The sequence below is a fragment of the Cavia porcellus genome, unplaced genomic scaffold (assembly GCF_034190915.1).
Source record: "Cavia porcellus strain 051 isolate PalLab524CR breed Dunkin Hartley unplaced genomic scaffold, mCavPor4.1 scaffold_13, whole genome shotgun sequence".
Classification (NCBI taxonomy): domain Eukaryota; kingdom Metazoa; phylum Chordata; class Mammalia; order Rodentia; family Caviidae; genus Cavia; species Cavia porcellus.
Genome location: NW_026947496.1, coordinates 35,126,296 through 35,148,035, shown reverse-complemented (window position 1 = coordinate 35,148,035; position 21,740 = coordinate 35,126,296). Strand labels below are relative to the sequence as shown.

At 34.2% G+C, this 21,740-nt stretch overlaps 1 protein-coding gene across 12 annotated transcripts in view; it reads left to right on the top strand.

The window, feature by feature from the left end:
- The window catches only part of Lyst (lysosomal trafficking regulator), a 233,208-nt gene that overhangs the window by 132,752 nt on the left and 78,716 nt on the right, over nt 1-21,740 (top strand). For 10 of the 12 annotated variants that reach the window (XR_010051247.1, XR_010051246.1, XM_063260084.1 and 7 more), the window contains 6 exons: nt 330-496; nt 1,286-1,438; nt 6,610-6,771; nt 7,430-7,621; nt 10,185-10,363; nt 14,007-14,213. Coding sequence is in view for 10 of the 12 variants with exons in the window: in XM_063260084.1 (XP_063116154.1) it covers nt 330-496; nt 1,286-1,438; nt 6,610-6,771; nt 7,430-7,621; nt 10,185-10,363; nt 14,007-14,213 (1,060 nt within the window). In the remaining 2 variants the exon portion in view is untranslated. The remainder of the gene's footprint in view (nt 1-329; nt 497-1,285; nt 1,439-6,609; nt 6,772-7,429; nt 7,622-10,184; nt 10,364-14,006; nt 14,214-21,740) is intronic. The other 2 variants (XM_063260090.1, XM_063260089.1) reach the window with 1 other exon arrangement.

Sequence of the window (21,740 nt, the reverse complement as noted above, 5' to 3'; positions counted from 1 at the left end):
ATTCATCTTAGGCTAAGAATCTGCTTATGTGTCCCTATATCTTGCGTTAATCTGTATTACTAAGTTTAACACCATTTACTGTTTATAACAATCTCTTTACTTGTTCAGTCCTCTGCCAAACTGTTTTGACAGGAGTTAAAGTGTGTCTTTTTATTTCTAGTCTTAGTGTTCAGTGTGTATTACCTGTCATAGAGTGAACATGAATAAATATTGAATGAATACATGCTGATAGAATAAGAATTTAAACCAATTATCTTTGACTTAAATTATTGGTTCTTATGCTTAAAAATGTCTTATTTTTTTTGTTTTTGCTTTTTGGTTATCTTTAGCATTCCTTTGAATGAGTACAAATTACTTGCATGTGATATACAGCAACTTTTCATAGCAGTTACAATTCATGCTTGCAGTTCCTCGGGCTCACAATATTTTAGAGTTATTGAAGATCTTATTGTACTCCTTGGATATCTTCAAAATAGCAAAAACAAAAAGACACAAAGTAAGATTTAATTTTTATGGATTTTTGGGAGAATTTGTATAATAGCCAGACATTGTACTAGAGCCTAATTTCTTAATAACTTGCTTACTACGAGTTTAACCTAATTTTGTGACCATACTGATTGGTTTTAGAAAACAGCCTTTTGGAATGGCAAAAGTACAAAAAGGGATGCCTTGACATAACTAGAAGCTGACAACACTTCAGAAGAAACTACTGATTTTTCTTGCCAAGTAGAATTAAAAGGGTTATGTTGAATAGTAATGCCCCTTCTTTCTTTAATGGCATATATTAAATATGAAACTGGAAAAGTATGAAGACTGCTGGTTAAGCTTTAAACTTATATACAAATATGTTCTTTGAAAAAACTGTGTAAAATTAAATAAATCTATTAACTTTGCAATCATTTTTTTGCCTTTTTTATAATGACTATTTTTTTATGTCAGAAATTGAACTCATGCCCTTTCATCTGCTAGACAGGTGTTGTCCCACTGAGCTTTAGCCCAGCCCTATAGTGGCTATTTTAAAATTTGTTTTAAAATTGCTTTTAGAGCATTTTAAAATGGGAAAGAGGCTCAGTTGTAGAGTATTTGCATAGATGTACAGTTCCCAGGATCAGAATGAATTATTTTTAAGCACAGTTAAAAAAATTTTGATTGGCATTGAAAACATATGTTGATCAAAATTTTTAAATTAATATCTAATTAGCAGTTTAGACATTGGATGATATAAAAATAAAAGCAATTATAAGAGTAGTAAGTTTAGAAATATCCTAGTCTTTTCTATTTGTAGGTATGGCACTTGCCTTGCAGCTTAGAGTCCTCCATGCTGCTCTAGAATTTATAAAGAGCACAGCAAACCATGACTCTGAAAACCTTGAAGATTCAATACAGTCACCTTGTACTTCCCACCACGCAGTAGTTCAGAAACGTAAAAGCATCGCTGGTGAGTATTAAAATAAGCTTTAATAATTATAAATTGACTTCCCCATATTCTGATGCCATTTATGTTTTTAAAATATTTCTTAGTTTAAGTTATAAAATTTGAGAAATTTTCCCCCCAAGGGAAATTACTTTGCTTTCTTTTCAGTGCTGCTTTCATTCAGTTATTTCTTGAGTACCTGCCATGAACCAAGCCCTGTGCTAAATGTTAGAGACACAGATTTTGCCTTGTAGAGATCATCAAATAGTAGGTAATGCAGAGGGTAGGGATAGAGAGTACACCAGGGCTACCAAATTTAAAGCAGGAGTGGAGGAGGCCTCTGTGGAACTGAAATTGAGTATTGTATGGCAATACAGAATGAGAATGGAATTAGCATGATAGAGTCACAGGAAGACATGTTATGGGTCCAAGGCAGGGAAAGAGTCAAGCGTGTTCAGAGAGTTGGAAAAAACTGCTTAGTGGAATGTGGCACTTGAAGACAGTGAAATAAGATGAAGCTTGGTTCAATCCCTAGCTCTACTAAATAAGAAGTATTAATACTGTTAGACCTCTTTATGCTTTCCGATGGAATTTGCTATTCCATGTATAGAAACATAATTTCAAAAGGTGATATAAACATCACATAGGATCATGTACACACATAGTGTACATATACATGCATGTGTACGTACCTGTACATAGTGAATGTATGTAAGTGTGGGTATATATGCATACACACTAACATGCATACATACTGTGAACAGATGGTGTATTGTTGGTATATTGTTTGGTATATCGTTTGATGTTTAATTGCCCTTGCAGTCTTAAAGGCTTTCAAGGCCAAATCTACATGAGATTTTGCTGGGTGTGGTGGCACCCACCTATGATCTCAGCACTCAGTAGGCTAAGATGGAAGGATTGCCATCAGTTTAAAACTAGAAAAGGCTATATAGTGAGTTTAAGTTCAGCCTGAATTATAGAGCTAGACACTGTCTCAAAAAAAAAAAAGTTAAAAAAATGTGAAAATTTAAAACTATCTGAAAAACTACACATAGAGAAGACTTTTTAAAATGTGTTTTACAGTAATGTAAGTTTCAGTTATGGTAAATGAAACATAATAAAAATCTTAAAATATCTGTGTAACTAAACTTACTGCCTCTATGCATCTTTTATTATCTAAACAACGTCTCTTCTCTTGCTACCTTCCCATTGTCTCTCTCCTTTGTCCTGAATAGAATTCTGTCCTCTCCCAAGGAATTCTGTCCTAGTAGTCATGCTTAGCTTTTTACATGCCAAAAGGTAACTTTTTTTTTTTTTTTTTTTTTTTTTTTTTTGTCTTTTTGAGACAGGGTCTTGCTATGCAGTTCAGGCTAGCATTGAGCTCACTTTGCCTAGACTGGTCTCAAACTAGCATCAATCCTCCTGTCTCAGCCTCCCAAGTGCTGGAATTACAGGCATGAGCCACTACACTCTACCAAAAGATGACTTTTGAACACCTTCCATGGGAGGCTCCGCCCATAGCCAGTGACTGCTTTGGTAGAACTGACCTTCTGCTGAAATCATCAGACAGTACATGGCTGTTCCTCCTGCTGCTTCGTGCTTTTTTGCTGCTTCTCTTGCTCACGTGCATGTCTCTGCTTCTTGCCCTGAATCCCTGCTTAATGATGAGTCTGTGCCTGTGTTGGGTAGCATAATGACCGTCTTACTGTTTTCTCTTGAATTCCTCTGACAATTGTCATCTCTTTCTTTTGATACTAGTATCTTTGTCACCTTGAGCTTCAAAACCTTTCATAGCTACAAATTTATTATTGTTTCATTTTTGACCTTAGTCATTTTAAAATGGATAATGGATTTTCATTCCTTTCTGCTCCACTCTTCTTCTGTTTTGTGGCTTTTGTTTTGTTTTGTTTTTTGTTTTTTCCTTATTTCTCTAGCCTCTTACTATATTTGGGCTTACATTTTTTTGTTTTCTTTTGAGACAGTGTGTTACCTATGCTGGCCTTGAACTCCTAGGTCTGTTAGTCTTCCAAATAGCTGGGACTATGAGCCAAACTATTTCCCTGCTTTACTTGAGCTTATGTTTTTCATTTTACATACAATTGCTGTCACTGATGTGAGGCTTATAGAATACTGTAAATTCCTCAGCTAAATGAAAGACCTTAGAAATCATCCAGTCCATCTTTCTCTTTCTTACAGGCTCACTGTACCCTAAAATTAAGGACAGCTAGAATACACACCTGTACACCTGTCTCTTTTGTCCCACATCACATCTATTCTTTTCAGGGTTTGCATAACTTTATAAATTCATCTCTCTTCAGAGTTCCTGCCATTTTGAACATTATTCTTATTGAAATTCTGTGAATTTAGTGTGCTGAATATCACTTTATCTATGTTAAATTGTTTCCTAATAATTTCCTTTACTTTTTTTTTTACAGATATATTTGGGGAAGCCTTTTTTATTTTCACTATTAGTTGTAAGTTACTGTCACAAGTATTCTGACTTCATACACTTTAGGTATAAAAGGTAGAACATAATACTGAGATTCCTCTTCTTTTGAGCAGTATGGCTACAAACCTATTTAACTCCAGCTATTTACAATTCTGAAGTAACTTAGAGGGATTTCTACTTCTGTCATTTCCACCAGTTAGATAATGAATTGTTACTTCAAAGATGTGAAACCATCCTCATTGATGATAAATGTTTAAAGGAGGTTTTATCCTAAATAAATGTATTTGGCATTTGTTGAAAACTACTGAGATGCCTTACACCTCCAACCCCATTGCCGCAGCCCAGCAGCTCTAGAAGATATGGGGATTTCCAGGGCCTGTGGCTTTCCCTGGCACCAAACACTGTGCTCTGTCAATGGACAGGCTTTTACTGAGACTATGAACCCCAGAATGTCCTTGGTGAGGAACAACAGTTTTCCAGAAACACTATGATCATGTTTAGATATTATGTTCTCACACTCTTGGAGGAGTTAGACACAATATTATTGCCAGATTAATGTTCGTACAACCATATGCATGTGCACCATTCTTTCATTCAGCAGCCCTGAGTTTCCTTCTACTTGATGAACAGAGAGAGCCCTGATTCTTTATGGCTTTGATTTCTCATAGATACAAATGAGAAAGGTACCTAATATTTTAAGTGGTACATGCTCTCCCTGCCATTCACAAATTAATTATTTTTATTTCTAATCAATATACTTGAGACCTCTTTCCATGTTAACAAATATGTTCTATATTTTAATCTGTTATATTGATGTATCTTCTTCTCCAGCTTTCTCAATACAACAAAGGGTCTTTTATTTGCTTTTCCTGTTATAAACAGGATAACGTAATTCTCTGCTTATCAATATAAAAAATTTACACATTATGGTATTATTTAAAGTGCATACTTTTTTTTTTTTTTTTTTTTGCGGTACCAGGGATTGAACTCATGGCTGTGTATTTGCAAGGCAGGCACTTACGCTGCTGAGCTAAATCCCCAGCCCCTTAAAGTGTATACTTTATGTATAGGTAAATTGTCATTCATAAAGATGGATATGTGTTTTTTTTCTGTTTGTGGAGCATCATATTTGTTAATACTAGGGTATTACCTACATGTAATAAAATTAAAAGATCTGAACAATCCCTAACTAAATTTTTAAAATTTATTTTAGTGTCAGGGATATAGCTCAGCAGCATGAGTGCCTGCCTGGCAAGCACAAGGTCATGAGTTCGACCCTGGGTACCAAAAATTAATTAAGTAATTAAAATGTATTTTAAAGAGAATAAAACCAAACAAAATAAAGCCAATCAAAACAAAACAGTGAAAATGACACAGGACTTTGAAACAGAATAGTGGGAAATCAACGGTGGCTACCATAATGCTTCTTGTTATCTTCAGAATTGCTGCCCATACCATCAAACATAATAAAATCCAATAAAACAGAACATTGAGCAAAACAGAGTGAAACAAAACAGTGAGAACAATATTAAATTTTAAAAACAAGGCAGAAGGAAATCCTGCTATATTTACTATATTGCATATTGTTATCCACTTAATAGATGCTCAGACTATTGGCTTTAGGCCTACAAAGTAAAACAAACAATACAAGCATTAAGTTGTTTTTGTACCTCAGTTGCTAGCAAATCAGGCTGTGTTCCTCTGACTCAGCCAATTGCTTAACAGGGTGGGGCAAGGAAGAGGGATGTTCTTGTCTCCCAGCCTGCACACCAGTTAGCTCACAGGAAGGGCAAATTGGCATCTTGTTTCTCCTTCCAAGACCCACATGGCATAGATACGTATTTTAACTAATAAAGCAATGACAATTATTGAGCATCAGCCGTATACTACTTACTACTTCATCTGTTTTCATGGGACTTATACTAGAGGAAATGACTGATACAGATACAAACAAATATATAGAAGATAATGTCAGATAGTAATAAACACCTCCCTACCTGTGAGATGAGCACAGTTTTATTTTCTAACTTGTATCTTACAAATTAGAAACTTACAAGGAAATTAAGGCTTAGAAAAAACCTGCTACAGCTGGGTATAGTGGTACACACCTGTAATCCTGGCAATCAGAAGGATGAAGCAAGAGGATCACATAAATCTAAGGTCAGCCTAGCCTACATAGTGAGTTTGAGGCAAGCCTGAACTACATTGCAAGACCCTGTCTTGAAAAAGGAAGGAAGGAAGGAAGGAAGGAAGGAAGGAAGGAAGGAAGGAAGGAAGGAAAGAAAGAAGAAAGGAAGGAAGGAAGAAGTGAGTGAATCTGTGTGTCTTCACAGCATGAGCACTGGAATATCCTTGTACTTTTTCCAGCATCAAGTACCAAAGAAGACTTTAAAATTTCCTTCATTCATTATATTGCTATCCCTCTAGGTTATGATTTATCAGCTGCTTACGGGACATGAAAGTTATCAGAGATACAGATGCAAGAAGACTGCCTAAACTAAAGACATTGTCTGGCAATATTATTCTTGAATATATCTAGGATAAAATTTTTTCCTTTTTCTTTATTTGCCTCCAAACTGACACTGTCAAAATGTATTAAGAACACCGATTGCCTAAAATAACAAGTAATTTAAAATACTGAAGAGTTTTTAAAATTCTTGCAAAAGCCTGCTATACATTGGTCATATGTAAGTTTTGTAGCAATTATTTGTAGAAATTGATACATGTTTTAATATATCAAACAAAGGTTCAATTCCAATGAAGGGTTCTGTTATTCCTCACCTACCAAGACGTCATTTTCGTTCCTATGGCCAACTTCCGCTGCCCTTGTCCTTCAGTCTGCTAAATCAAGACTCCTCCCCCCAGTTTTCTCCTGGATGCTCTACCTGTGTGGTGTCTTCTGGAGCAGGTGTAGTAATGACACAGGAAAACCACCTGTACCTATCCAATTGGAAGAAATGTTTCTCAGGAAATGCTTTTATATCACTGAATTCCAAATAGTTTATATACCTGAAATAATTTAACAGCAAATCACTGGAATTATATTCACCTTTCTGATCTCTTTACTTTTACGTATCAGTTTCTATTTTGTCACTTTATATAATTCACATAACTAATTTATAAAATTCAACAACAGTAATTATCCAGAAATAGCATCATTCTTACTAAGGCACAATGTGCTTTAAAATTCTCTTGATGATTTTGGAATATAAGGAAGTGAAACAGTATTTGAAAATATTGTATCAAAACATTCTGAACTACTTATGCCCATCTTATGCTTTGAGCTTTTTAGAAAACTCCAACTTTGACAAATGATATCCCTCCCACTAAGCAATATTACTGACTTTAACACTGTAATTTCAGAATTTGAGACCTGAAATACTGTTGCACTTCTTCGAAGAGGAAGAAACATCACTTTCTCTTAATCACTTTCTTTGCTTTGTATAAATCAACTTTGCAGTAATTAAGTTCTTCTTTTCACAGCTTAATAATCAAACCTTTTTAGTAAACATAGATTTCTTGATCAGTAACACTGGCATTGGACATTTTAATTTATATACTTGAAGGTCCTCGAAGATTTCCCCTGGCCCAAACTGAGTCTCTTCTGATGAAAATGCGTTCAGTGGCCAGTGACGAGCTCCACATCATGATGCAGAGGAGAATGAGCCAGGAGAACCCCAGCCAGGCCACTGATGCAGAGCTTGCACAAAGACTGCAGAGACTCACAGTCTTGGCAGTCAACAGGATTATCTATCAAGGTAGGACAGTAGAATTAAGTTGCTCTTCCTCAGACTTTGAACCAAAAGAAAGGTCACTTCAAAGCTAATGGGTTAGTTTTCAAAATTTTAAGCAGTGTTATTTTTCTTACCATCTGTATTATTAAAGGAATTTCTTATTTGGAACTGATAGTTGTGAATAAAAGTCCACATGTCTGTAATTCCAGCACTTGGGAGGCTGAGGCAGGAGGATTGTTGCAAAGTTAGAGACTGGTGTGGGCTACAAAGTGAGCTCAAGGCCAGCTGAATAGCATAGTGCGACCCTGTCTCAAAAGTACAAAAAAAAATCCACTTTTAGATGTATTAAATTCCATCTTAGATTGATGTTTGATTTTTAAAACAGTATATTATGTCCAAAATACATCTTTTTATGTTTTTCTTGTCAGATAAGTATAGATTCACATGCAGTTGTTAAGATATAAAGCAGAGAACTCCTTTGTACCTTTTATCCAGTTTTCCCTGATGAATCTTGCAAAACTACAGTACAGTGTCATTAGCAACACAGTGACATGGATACAGTCAAGAGATAAGATGGTTCCAGCCCTACAAGGCTCCCTCTTGTTCTTTTCTTGCTATACCCCTCTTCCTCCCACTACATTTCTACTTAACTCCTGGCAACCTCTACTCTGTTTTCCATTTCTGTTTCTGTCATTTCAGGAATTCCATATATTGTACAATGGTGCCTCAGCTCATGAATTTAATTTATTCAACAATTTTGAAAAAGATGGCCAGGTTTGTGTGGGAAAGATGGCTATGGTCACGTTTTTCACCTCATAGAGTTTGCATCAAAAACAAAATTTTCCCAAACACTTCTGTTTGCAAATAAAATGTTTGCAAACAAAAATGTTTATGAACCAAGGTACCACTATAAATTGAATCATAAAGCATTTAACCTTTCAGATTTTCTCATAAGTGTTAGTAGCAGCCCCTATCCATGGTAGTATTCCATATGAATGTGCAACAGTTTGTTTAACCATTTACCTATGGAGGGCATCTAGGTTTTTTTCCCACTTTTAGATTGTTACAAATAAAGCTTCTGTTAATATTTATGTACAGGTCTTGTGAACGTAAGTCTTTATTTAGGTGGGATAGATTCCCATGGGAACAATTCTTGGGTCATATGGTGATTACATGTTTAGTGTTTTCCAGAGTTGTTGTATAATCAAATTTCCTAGCACAGACAAAATACTTGATAAACATAACTTAGTGGGGAGAGGTTTTTGGCTCACAATTTTAGAAGAGTTCAGACCATGGTTGACTTGCTTCAAGGCAGAAACAGCATGATAGAAGGGCTAGATGGAAGGAAGCTGCTCGGCCCACAGCAACCAAAAAGTAGAGACAAACAAAATAGGAACAAGAATACACCCTTCCATGTCACACACATACCTTCACCCCGAAACCCCTTGACTCACCTCTTCTGACCTGGCCCCATCTCCCCTCAGCACATTCAGCTATGAACTCTCATCAGTGGATTAATCCACCAATGAATATAGAACCCTCTTCCAGTCACCTTCTAAAAGCCTCACCTTTGAACACATGAGGCTTTTAGGGGAGATGTTTTATCTGAACTATATCAGTAGCTGTATAATTGGTACATTGCCCACTAACAATGTATAATTGATCCAAGTTTCTTTGTATTGCATCACTATTTGGATTTGTTGCTCTTTTTATTCTGGCCATTTTCATAGATATATAGTGATATCTGACCATGGTTATAATTTGCATTTCCCCAGTGGTCAATGTAAGTAATACCTAGAACAACCAGTAAAAAAGCTACTAAAAAATATACTCAAAAGTACTATCATGTTCATACTACACCCAAAAGTAGCTATATGAGATGGTACATATGCTAACTAGCTGCATTGTAGTGGTTATATATAAATCAAAACATCAAGTTGTACACTTTTTTTAATTGAACACTTTAAATATATAAAACATAGAACTTTCTGTTTTTCAGTTATGCCCCAGTAAAGTTGAAAAAGATTTTAAACCATTACAGTTCAGTCAAAATGGAATTCTAAAAACATTTTTATGTAATCCAAAGGATGGCAGGAAAAGGAAAGCAGTAATTGTTAGTCACTAGAAAAACATGGAAAAACTCAAGAGCTATCACTGCCCTAGAAGATTTTATTTTGTTTGAGCTTTAATAAGTTATGCTCCCGGTCTAAACTCTGAAAGTGAACCATGATTATCACATGTACTACTTTTAATTGGCCAGCACATGCATGAAAGAGATCTGGAGATCTACGTAATATGTATAGTATATAGTCTTTATGTTTGATTCATGCAAGAATCTTATAGTTTTAATAATTTTGCAGATTAACTCCTCTCATTAGTAAGTTAAATCTTCACATTTCATAGCATGCATTTTTTAAATTTCTACATTGTTTAGGTGAATTCACTTTTTCTATTGTACCTACTATGTCAAGCACCCTACTACATTTATATGGTGATAAAGGAATTAGCAATTACATATTTTTATCAGCATCATTATCATTTTTAGTGATTATGTGTCAGTGATTTAACTTTTATTCTTTTCTTAAAGAATTTAGTTCAGACATAATTGACATTTTGGGAACTCCAGAAAATGCAACTCAAAGCAAGACTTCAGTGTTCCAGACTGAAATTTCTGAGGAAAATACTCATCATGAACAGCCTTCAGTTTTTAATCCATTTCAGAAAGAAATGTTCACATATCTGATAGAAGGATTCAAAGTGTATATTGTAAGTAAACTAGTGACATGAGAAATACTTAAAAGGAATGAGGTTTTATATATCTGCACTTACAAAATCATATTTGTGCCATTTCAGAGAGCTTTCTGAAACTCAGGCAACTTGAATTTTTAATAATAGAGTAATATATGTTACTAATTCCAAAATGACTTATTTCATGCAGCATTTTAAGTCTGTCCCTTGAGAACCATTTTCTAATATTGTTGTGTAGAAAGATTAGCATCAGAAAAAAGGAGGGCTTTGCCGATTACTTTAGACTTTAATAGCTTATTTGTAAAAGGACCTTGTTTTTAGTTACACTTTTGAGTCTTCTGAATTATTGTGAAGTTAAGGGGCTAACTAAATATATCTAATATCTTCAGAATGATACAGAGAATCTTGAGAGGTGACAGGCTCTATTTATCATTTCACTTGAGTTTCTGTCATCACGTAGAGTTGACTGTGGGGCAAACTCAGTCAGTTCACTCCATAGATACCAAAGCCCAATCTAATTTTGCCAGGACTCATAAATCATGACTGCCAATTTCTAAATATAAACTAGATTTTATTGGCCAACTCTGAATAGCAAAACAAACTAGATTCACTTAGAATTAAATAACTCACATAGGGCTCTATAGGACTCGGAATACTTGAAAATTCATTCCCAAACTCGGATAGTACATTCCCACTAACAATGTACAGTTGAAGTTTTAAAACCAAGATGGGTGATTTGATCAGGATCAGACTAGTGTTAGAGCTACAATGTAGTGTTAACCAGCTAAACTGATTAGGGAAATTGATGGTTAACTTGGTTTTGTCATTGTTATTATCATGATACTAATTGAAAGTTTATTGTGAATCCTTTTTTTATGTTACAAAATCAGTGTGACTTTATCTGCCATTACATTCATTTTTTTTATTTTTAATTTATGGTTTTAATTTTAAGGCATTGGAAATTTTTAAATACCTTTAAATTTTTTTTTTTAAATTGGTACCAGGGATCGAACTCACGACCATGCACTTGAAAAGCAGGCGCTTATGCCACTGAGCTAAATCCCCAGCCCATATATACCTTTAAATTTTTTTATCTGTCTTTCTCTCTTTTTAAAATTGTTCTAAAAAATCGGTAGATACCTTGTAAACAAACAAGAAACTCACTGACATTAAGAAACCACATTCTTCACAATAGCTTCCAAAAAAATGAAATATATAAGAATCAGTCTAACAAAAGAAGCAAAGAATCTATATATTGAAAATTATAGTACTTTGAAAAAGGAGATTGAAGAGGGTATCACAAAAAGGAAAGATATCCCTTGCTCATTGATAAGGAAAGCTAACATAGTATAAATGGCCATACTCCCAAAATTATTATACAGGTTTAATGCAATTCCAATCAAAATACCATTAACACACCTCACAGAACTGGAGAAAACATTGCTAAAATTCATCCAGAAACAGAAGAAGTCTAAAATAGCAAGAGCAATCCTGGACAACAAAGGCAAGGCAAATCCTTGATTTGAAATTACACTGTCCAATCCTGGACAACAAATCAAGGCAAATCCTTGATTTGAAATTATCACAAAGCTTCTGTGATAAAATCAGCATGGTACTGGCAAGAAAAAAAAATACAGACCTGAGGATCAGGGGAACAGATTAGAAATGCAGACACAACTACAGACATACTTAGCCACCTTGTCTTTGACAAAGGGCCAAACTTGTTCAGTAGGAAGATAGCCTCTTCAATAAGTGGTGCTGTAAAAACTGGCTCTCTACATGCTGAAGACTAACACTAGAACCCTATCACATTACCATGTACTATATTAAACTCCAAATGGATCAAAGATATAAATGTTAAAGCAGAAACACTAAATGTACTAGAAGAGAAAGTAGGTAAAAATCTTGAAGATCTAGAGGTGCAGGCAGAGACTTCATAAACAAAACCCAAACACCCAGGAAATGTTTCAAGAAATCAACAACTGAATCTCATTTTATTTAAAAAAAAAACTTTGGCACATCAAAAGAAATCAACACAATGAAAAGACAACTCACAGAATGGGAAAAAATTTTTATCCATCTGTTCCTCAGACAAAGGACTTGTATTTAAAACATTGAAAAAAATCAGATCTCCAAATTCAGAGACTCAATCCAGAAATGGGCAGCTGAGATGAATATACACTTTTCATATGAAGAAATACAAATGCCAAATAAATGTATGAAAAAATGCTAGACATCATTGGTTATTCCAAAATGCAAATTAAAACAACGCTGAGATTACATCTCCCTCCAGAAAGAGTGGCTGTCATCAAGAAATCAATCAATAACAAATGCTGGAGGGGCTGTGGGAAAAAGAGGAACCCTTCTCCACTGTTGGTGGGAATGTAGACTGGTGCATCCACTATGGAAATCAACGTGGAGATTCCTCCAAAACAGGATTGAGGTCACATTCAACCCAGCTTATTCTACTCTGGGTATTTTCCCAAGAGAATTAAAAAAACATCATATCACGGTGATACCTATGCACCCATGTCTATAGCAGCACAATTTCTAATAGCTAAATTTTGGAAACAACTCAAATGCCCATTAACCATGGAATAGATAAAAGTGATGTGGTGTTTTTATACAATGGAATGCTCCTCAGCTATAAAGAAGGATAAACTTGAGACATTTGTATGAAAATGGATGCAATTTGAGATGATACTCATAAGTGAAATAAATCAGACTTACATTTATAAACATCATAGTGTTGCCATAGTGTAAGAGGCTGAAAAAGCAAATAAGATCTAGGATGTACAATAGATAACAATATGTAATATATTAACCATTGTTACTCTCCCTAAATCTTACTTTGAAATTTTATATCATTGTTTTGTTCTTTTCTTTAAAATTAAAAAATTGTAGTGAAGTATATATAATAGAAAATTTATCACTTTATTGTAAATGTGTAATTCAGTGACATTAAGTACATTCATATTGTTATACAACTATTACCACCATCCATCTCCAGAATGTTTTTATTTTCCCAAACTGAAATTCTGTCCTTAAACAATAGTTCCCATTATCCAACCCTAATAATCATTACTCTACATTCTACTTTGTTTCTGTGACCCTAGCTATTTTAGATACCTCATTAAGTAGGATCATATGGTATCTGTCCTTTTTGGTTTGGTTTATTTCATTTAGCAAATGTTTTCAAGGTTCATCTGTGTCGTGAGAATGTATTAAAACTTGGTTTCTTGCCAGGGATTTAGCTTAGCAGCATAAGCGCCTGGCAAGCGTGAGGTCATGAATTCAATCCTGGGTACAAAAAAAACAAAAATAAAAAAACTGAGTTTCTTTTTAAAATACTAGATATTATGCCATTGTACATATATATCTACATTTCGTTTATAAGTACATCCATTAAGAGACAATTTGAATTGTTTCTACTTCTCAGCTATTTCAAATAACTGTTAGGAATGTTGTCATACATTATCTCTCTTAGACTCCCATTTGTATGTACATATGTGTGTACGTGTGTTTGTGTATATCTTTCTAACTTTGAATATTAAAACAAACTACAGTGAAATGTTTTCCATAATCTCCTTTAGAGCTGTGTGAAGTTGGTATATTACTGCTAAAGAAGTCTAATCCTAATTCACTTCTGCTTTAATTTAAGGGTTCAAGTAAAACCAGTGGTTCTAAGCAGCAGTGGACTAAAATTCTGTGGTCTTGTAAGGAGACATTTCGAATGCAGCTTGGGAGACTACTTGTACATATTTTGTCGCCAGCCCATACTGTACAAGAGAGAAAGCAAATATTTGAAATACTACATGAACCTAATCATCAGGAAATACTGCGAGACTGTCTTAACCAATCCCTGCAAGTAAGAATCTTTTAGTAAAATATAAAGTCTTTCAAAACAACTGAATTGAACTTTATTTTCATGGCTAGTGTAATGAATATAATTTGTCTTACCAAACAAATTATACCTGAGGTCTTTCTCCTTAGATGCTTTTATTCAGGCTTGATTTCTGTGTCCCTACCCCCACCCCCAATCTTTTTCCAGTGCTTAAATTAGGAAGTGTTGTCTCTGAGTTCTTAATTAAGCCTTTTTAATTTATTACCATATCTTGAAGTATTTTCTTTAATAACTGTTGGAAGGTATTTTATTATCTGCAAAACACTTACCCTGAGTATCTCAAACAAGAGTTACATACAACTTATTTCAAAAAGTGGTTAGTTCAAATAGAAAAAATTTTTTGATCATTTGGAATAATAAAAAAATGAAATAGACTTTCAGAAACTAAATTCTTTTTAAAATGTTAGATGAAGAGTCTGATGTGACTCAGAGGACTATTTAATATCTTCATATAAAGATACACTTACCTTGTGACAATCATATAGTATTTTTAGATATTCAGTCAAGCGAAATTAAAATGTGTGGCCCTAAAAAGTCTTATAGAAGAATATCCATTGAGAGCCTTTTTCATAATGGCCCACAACAGGCAATAATGTAAATACTTATCCACAGGAGAGTATACAAACAAATCGTGGTATGTTTTTACAGTAGGCTATTATGCAACACTACAAAAAGGAACAGGCTCCTGGTAGACCTACTATTATGGATGAATGTCAGAAACATTTGAGTTGATTAAGAGGGACAACCAAAAGCAAAAAAACATGTAGTGTCTAATTTTGTTCACATGAAGTTCAAATATAAGCATGACTAAGGTATGGTGAAGAATTCAAGACAGCAGTTGTCTTTATAGGAAAGATAGTGAGAAGAGGAATTGACTGGAAAAGAAGATAAGAGAACTCCCTGGAGTAATAAAAATAAGATTAAATTATCCTCTTGTGGATGCCAGTTACATAGGTGTATACAACCTTCAAAACTTATAGACACAGTATGTATCTGTATATTTTACTGTGTATAAATTGTGCCTTAATAAGGAAAGTAATAAATGATACTTTAAAAGGACATGCATCCCTTTTAATAACTGAAAAACTCACATGAAGAGTGAAAACTGACTTGGAATATTTTCTGTGTTCATTTTCAGTGCACAGAGAATACTTTCTTCCTTTTCCTAAGGCTGAAGTAAGAGTTTCAGATGACCCCATACTTTCCTTCATTGGAGAACTGGAAGTGTTTGGGATCATTTGTTTGTTTCCTTTATACTTAGCAAAGTTGTCATCAATCATGTCCAACTCTGGTGTTAACAGTACTCTTTTCCATGTCTGCTTCCTTCTCTGATCTGCCTTTTTGTAATGCAATCACTATTGATTTCAATTTGAAACACTGGCCTTTTTCTTCTCTCTCAAATCTGTTTCATCACCATGACAGTCATTTACTCCATATCCTTCCAATCCACCCATTTCTCTGCAGTGTAGTCTTGCCCTTCATCCTTGCATCATTTTCTACCTCCATATCAAATTAATATTCGTGATTCTTTTAAAGCTTATTACAGAAATTTTTAAACATATTTGGAACTCAAGAGAATCAAAAAAGAACCCTACATGAGCATTAGCCGGTTTAATTTTTCCTTGTAGGATATTGAAGTAAGTCTCAGCTAAGAAACCATTTCACATATAAGTACTTGAGTTTAGAACTGATAAAGGCCTTTTTTAAAACTTGCCACTCTCAATAATAGTAATAATAATTCTATATACCAAGTAATTCTTATACCAAGTCAGTGTTGAAATTTCTCCAATTTTCTAATAATTGTTTTATATTCAGTATTATTGATTTCTGCATCCAAAAAAGGCTCACATACTGCATTTGTTTGGTATATTTCAAATATTTTTAATCCATAGCATTTCTCCCCTGTGTCCCTTTTTTCAATGCCATTTATGTATTGATTAATGTATAGAGTTTCCAGCATTCAGATATGACATATTGTGTTATTGTAGATTGGTTTCTGTTCTTGGTTTTGTATGTCTGTGTAGATTCTTAAGAGGATGCTTTGTATTTCCTCTTGCATCATAGAGGAAGGCATGAAATGTCTGGATACCTGCTTTTCAAAGATAATATCAACCTAATCAATCCATTTTGAAATTTGCTGTCCTTAACATGATTCTAAAAGCAGGCATTGATAATAGTCTCCAAGTTGCATTTTTCAATAGGAAGTATAAAATAGTAACTTTGCAGTCTTTCATTTCACAGCCTGTTAGCCCTGATTCCTCCACAAGGAAGAACTTCCCCTTAGCAACTCTTTGGCTACCTTGAAAAGTCAGTGGGGGATGGCAAGAAAAATGATTGGGGTTTTTTTCCTATTCATTTATTTTTAGTTTTGAGTGTTATTATGTATTCAAATATTTTTGAAATAAATTTTGTGTTTCAATCCATTAAAATGATTGTTTGATATTCATATCAGTACCCCTGTACTGATATTGTGTCCTTTTAATGTGATTCGTTTCACTTCTAACAAGTTAATATAATTCATTTCATTGCTTTCTAGCACAGAAGGATGCTCCAGGCGCAGCTTGTACATTTCTTTTCCCATATGTGGAACCAAAATTTCCCCCAACAAGCACCTATAGCCTTTAACAAATTAATAGGGACTAGGGAAAAGCATTTCGGATAAGTTTTCATCTCTCCTGAGATTTTTTAGTGGGCAAAGCTAAAAATTTTATATTTTTTAAGAAAGAAATTGCAATCATATGTTCAGATTGATATGTTCACCTTTTTATATTTCATAATTGTTTTTATTAATGTTAATCATCTTGGTTCCCAATGACATTACCATAATTAGCTTGCATTAATGTTAATGGATACAGTGACAAGTATACAGTGAAAATAGTAATAAATGTGCATTCTAGTTCTCTGTATTTATCACAGTAGGGAAGATTGTACAATTATGAGTATTATAGTATTGGGGAAAAAGAACATGGTTTCATATGACTAACAGAAGTGAGGAAGCCATACTGTTGAATTAACATTGAATTCTTCAGAATATGGATGCCTTGACAATACAAATATCTCAGTAAGTGTTTATCTTTTTATATCACGGAAAATACATGGCATCATTTCCTCACAGTGGTTGTATATAGGGGATTGTTACCACCATGATGATGACAATCATCTAAAGTATTTATGAAAATCAATCTTATAATATTGCTATAGCATTTTAAAGTCTTTGCTTAGTTTGAACATTTTCATTTTTGTGATTTATTTTAACATTTACTATTTCATATAGCTACTATCCAGAATACTTATGGGTAATGTTAGTATTAAAGTAAATTTTAACCCAACCTGAAAAAAGAGGGAAATTAAATAGCCAGCAAACTAAGTATAGAATAGAAAAAAAATCTTAAGTTTTAAATAGCATTTATCTGCAATCCAGGTAAATGGAAGTGAAGAACTTTTGTTCCAAACACATACTCCGCGTATGAACTTTGCATATGGAAATGTCTAGAAAAACTGAAAACTTGACTCATGCATGCAAGTTAGAGTCTTCTGGCAAACTCAGAGTTTAACTTTCCAGTTTTCTTCCTCCCAAAAAACTCCAAAAGATACCCTTACAAAATTTTATATTTTGTTAAGAATTCACACAGAGCACAGCAACAGCAAATAATTATATCAATATTATTCAGAATAGTTTTTCATTATAGAATCAGTTTCTGATTTTTCATAGTAGAATTGTAGAAAGTACCAACCTTTATTGTGACAAACTTACTTACCTAGCAATTGAGTCTAAAAGATCTTTATATGTAGGGCTGGGGATATAGCATAGTGGCACAAGTGCCTGCCTGGCAAATGAGTTTGATTCCCAGTTCCAAAAAAAGAAAAAGAAAAAAAAAACAGAAAAACAATTCATCTTTGTATATAAAGGCATTTAAATTAATAGTTGAAGAAAGATTTGCCACAGGCCAAACATTGATACTTTTAACCCAAATATGATGAATTTCATGCTCTGTGTTATATTCTGCAAGAAGGAATACCTTCTCACAATCCTGACATGGATAGGCATTAGTTCTCCCAAGAACTAGTATTAAAATATTTCTGTAAATTTACCAGACATTTGGCTTTTTGCATACAATGCAGATATAGTAGACCCTTCAATCTATTATTAACTCATACAATCATCATGCTTTACTTTTGTAGATTTGCTTATTAACTCACTGCTAGACATTTTTGGTAACTCACTCTCAAGTGGCCTTCCCTTCATCAACAAGATCACTGCCAGAGATCATTGTGTCATTAAGTACTGTTGCAACCAATTGACATTCTTCAGTTTCAGTAGCTAAATCTAAAGTAATGATTTTTCTGACCTTCTACTAGATGTTTAGTTTCCAAACTTGGATCATTAGTGTCTCTAGTAATTATATCTGAAAGTTTTAAAGAACCAGAAAGTGATTTTTTGCAGAAGCATAAGAATCTGGATCTTCTGTTTCATCAATCCATGGTTCCAAAGTCAGCCTTTGGAACCAGAGATGTATTACTGACTGCCAAGTCTGAATTGGAGCTGATAGTATTATGATAGTCATCATCATCTGTAACTTTTTTTTTTTGAGACAGAGTTTTGCTGTGCAGTTTAGGCTGGCCTTGAACTCACTTTGTAGCCCAATCTTGACTCAAACAGCAGTCCTCTTGCCTCAGCCTCCAAGTACTGGGATTACAAGTGTGTGCCACCATGCCTGGCCATCATCTGTAATTTCTTCTTCTTCTTTGTTGCTTCTTGTTAACACAATACTATTTGGTATCTGCTGATTCTGTACAAGTGAATTAATTGAAGAGGACATATGATTTGAAAGTGAAGAACTGAGATTTGGTGGTATAGTAGGTATTATCTGATTTGAAGATAATAATTTGAAGATGATCCTGAAGAGTCAGATGTATTAGAGCTGAAGACACCCAGTTTGTGCTTCCTTTGTGTCTGGCTCACATTTGCCTGATTGCCAGATATTTGTTAAAGGGGGAAAACTAATGCTAGTAAAAGGTGCAACATTTTACTAGCATTTAGGAGCAGGCCTGAGTTACGCTGGACCTGTGTCACTATGTTGTTACTCAGCCAAGACTTCTTTGCAAGCAGAATTTCAGAGCAGAAAATGGCATCATCATCATCATTACCTGGCTCAGTAATAATAATCTTTTGATTTCATAATCTTTAGCAAGTAATGAAAAGACTCTGTTATAATTATCATTATACTAGCCCATTACTTTAGGCTTAATCTTTTGATTTTTGTATTATAAGGTTTTTGTCACTAGAACCAGGAGGTTAGGTTTCAGCATCACTATCCTGAGCCATTCTTGAGATGTTTTTAATGTATGTTAACAGGACACAAACTATACTATAAACTTTACTCTCTTAATAACTGATTTAACTTATCAGCTAAATCAGCTGTCATAGGCAATTTTAGAACCATTGATGTAATTCAGAATTTCTGCAAAGATTTCTGCTCTTATATAGCTCACCTCACCATCTTGCCTGTCAGCTGAGAAGAGCTGATAGAAGTATATACTGTACTAGAAGCTGAAAGAATATTCCTGTAGGCCCAGAATTTTCTGTCTTCCAAATAGGCGTGACCTTGTGAAAGACTTCATAGCATGTTGTTCATTCAAGGAGTATTGCGGTTTTCAACTGGCCATCTCGGCTTCCTGATCTGTCACTTCTGTTCCTCACAGCAGGACAAGAGTCTTCCAACTGGGAAGGACTAGACCTGGTGATTCTGTTCTTCTATAGACAGTGCTCCAATCTTGAGCTACCTCCTGCTGCTGTCACAGCTACAGCTGTCCCTTGCTTTCTTTACTTACTAGTGTGCACTACAGATTATTACACAGTTGTTTGTGGAGATCTTTGCAGCACAGCTGCTTACAAGCTGAATTCTATTTGTAGTTGGCTTAGGTCTTCCAGCTCAGACTGCTTTTATCTTGTTTCAGCTTGACTTTCAAGTGTCATCACTGTCTCTCACAGTCTCTTCATGTCTTGTGTTTCTGCTACCATGCTGCCTCACATGTGATGCCCACTACCCTGTCTTCCATCCTTGTACCCATTCTGCCGACTTGTATCCAGACTTGGCTTACTGTGCAGTCAGAATTCTTCCTCTAAGAACCTTCTTTAAAACTTTTATACACTTGACCATTTTATTTTCTCAGGATTTGTGTTTCATAACTTTAATTCCTTAAATTAGTTTTATGTTCTTATTCTGTTGATAATGGATCTTACAATGTTTGCCAGGCCAGTCTCAAATACTCAAATTCAAGGAATCCTTCTACCTTAATCTCCAGGAATCAATTTGTTAAAATCTTAAAATAAGGACTTTTTCCTCTCACCAATTCCCAGTAACACCTTTTATAATCCCAGAAACTGTGATCAATAAGTGATCAGAGGATGTTAAAATCAGATACTAGAAACAACTTTATATTTAAGATAACCATGTTTCTTTGCATATTCAGAATGAATAAATACATTTCTGGTAGTTTTTTAAAGACAATTTTGGAATGTTACAGAATACTAAACTGAACTACTTTTAAATTTTATATCAAGAACCTTACTTTTAAGACACTCATATGAAAATATTGTAATTATTAACATTTTTCTTTATTTGCAAACTCTTCAAGCCTTTTATTCACACAGCATATGTTCCTTTTCCTCTTTTGGTCAGGTAGCAGCTGTCTCTTGACTAATTTAAAATGTTGCATTGCAATGAGCTTCGCTATTTTCACTATCACATATGTTCACTCTATACTTTGAGGAAGTGACACGATGTGATTTAGTGTGTTAGTTTAAATATCACCCAAAATGTAATGGTTTCCAGATCCATTTGTTAACATTTAATATTGTTTATAATTTAAAATGCCATAAAGTGAAGTGCAGTGGTACTTGCATCATGAAAAAAAAAATGTTAATATAAAATATATGTGTTTAACTTGTTGGCAAAATTGTCTAATATATTTTGTACACATTACAATCAGGTGTGATACCCATAATATGGAGAGGCCACTTAAAGCATGAAAGTTTAGTTCAAGTTGCCTTACAAATGACAGCTATCATTACCTTAAGAAATAGAATGCTCTAATTCTGGTTTAGGGTTTGTTCATAGATTGGCCCAAACATCCCTTCCCTCAACATGCATGTAGAACTGAGTACTAAAAGCTCACCTAACTTTTTTCTTTCTAGAGAATAACACGTTTATAAGCTAAAGATAGTCCTTTGTTGTGGAAATTTCACCAACTTCTGTTGCTCAAAAATCAAAGGAAATGAATATGCATATTTCTTTTACTTTAAGGCTAAAAGGAAGGTTTCCCCTCTAGTTCTATTTTCCTTTGAGAAAAACTAAAAGTAAGAAATGTTTTCCTTTGGCTTATTTCCCATATTCCTTAAACAGAACCTTCCAGAATTCCTTCCATTCAAAGCTAGCTAGCTTGTTTGCTTCTGTTTAACCTTTCACAATGAAAATTTCAGGTATACAG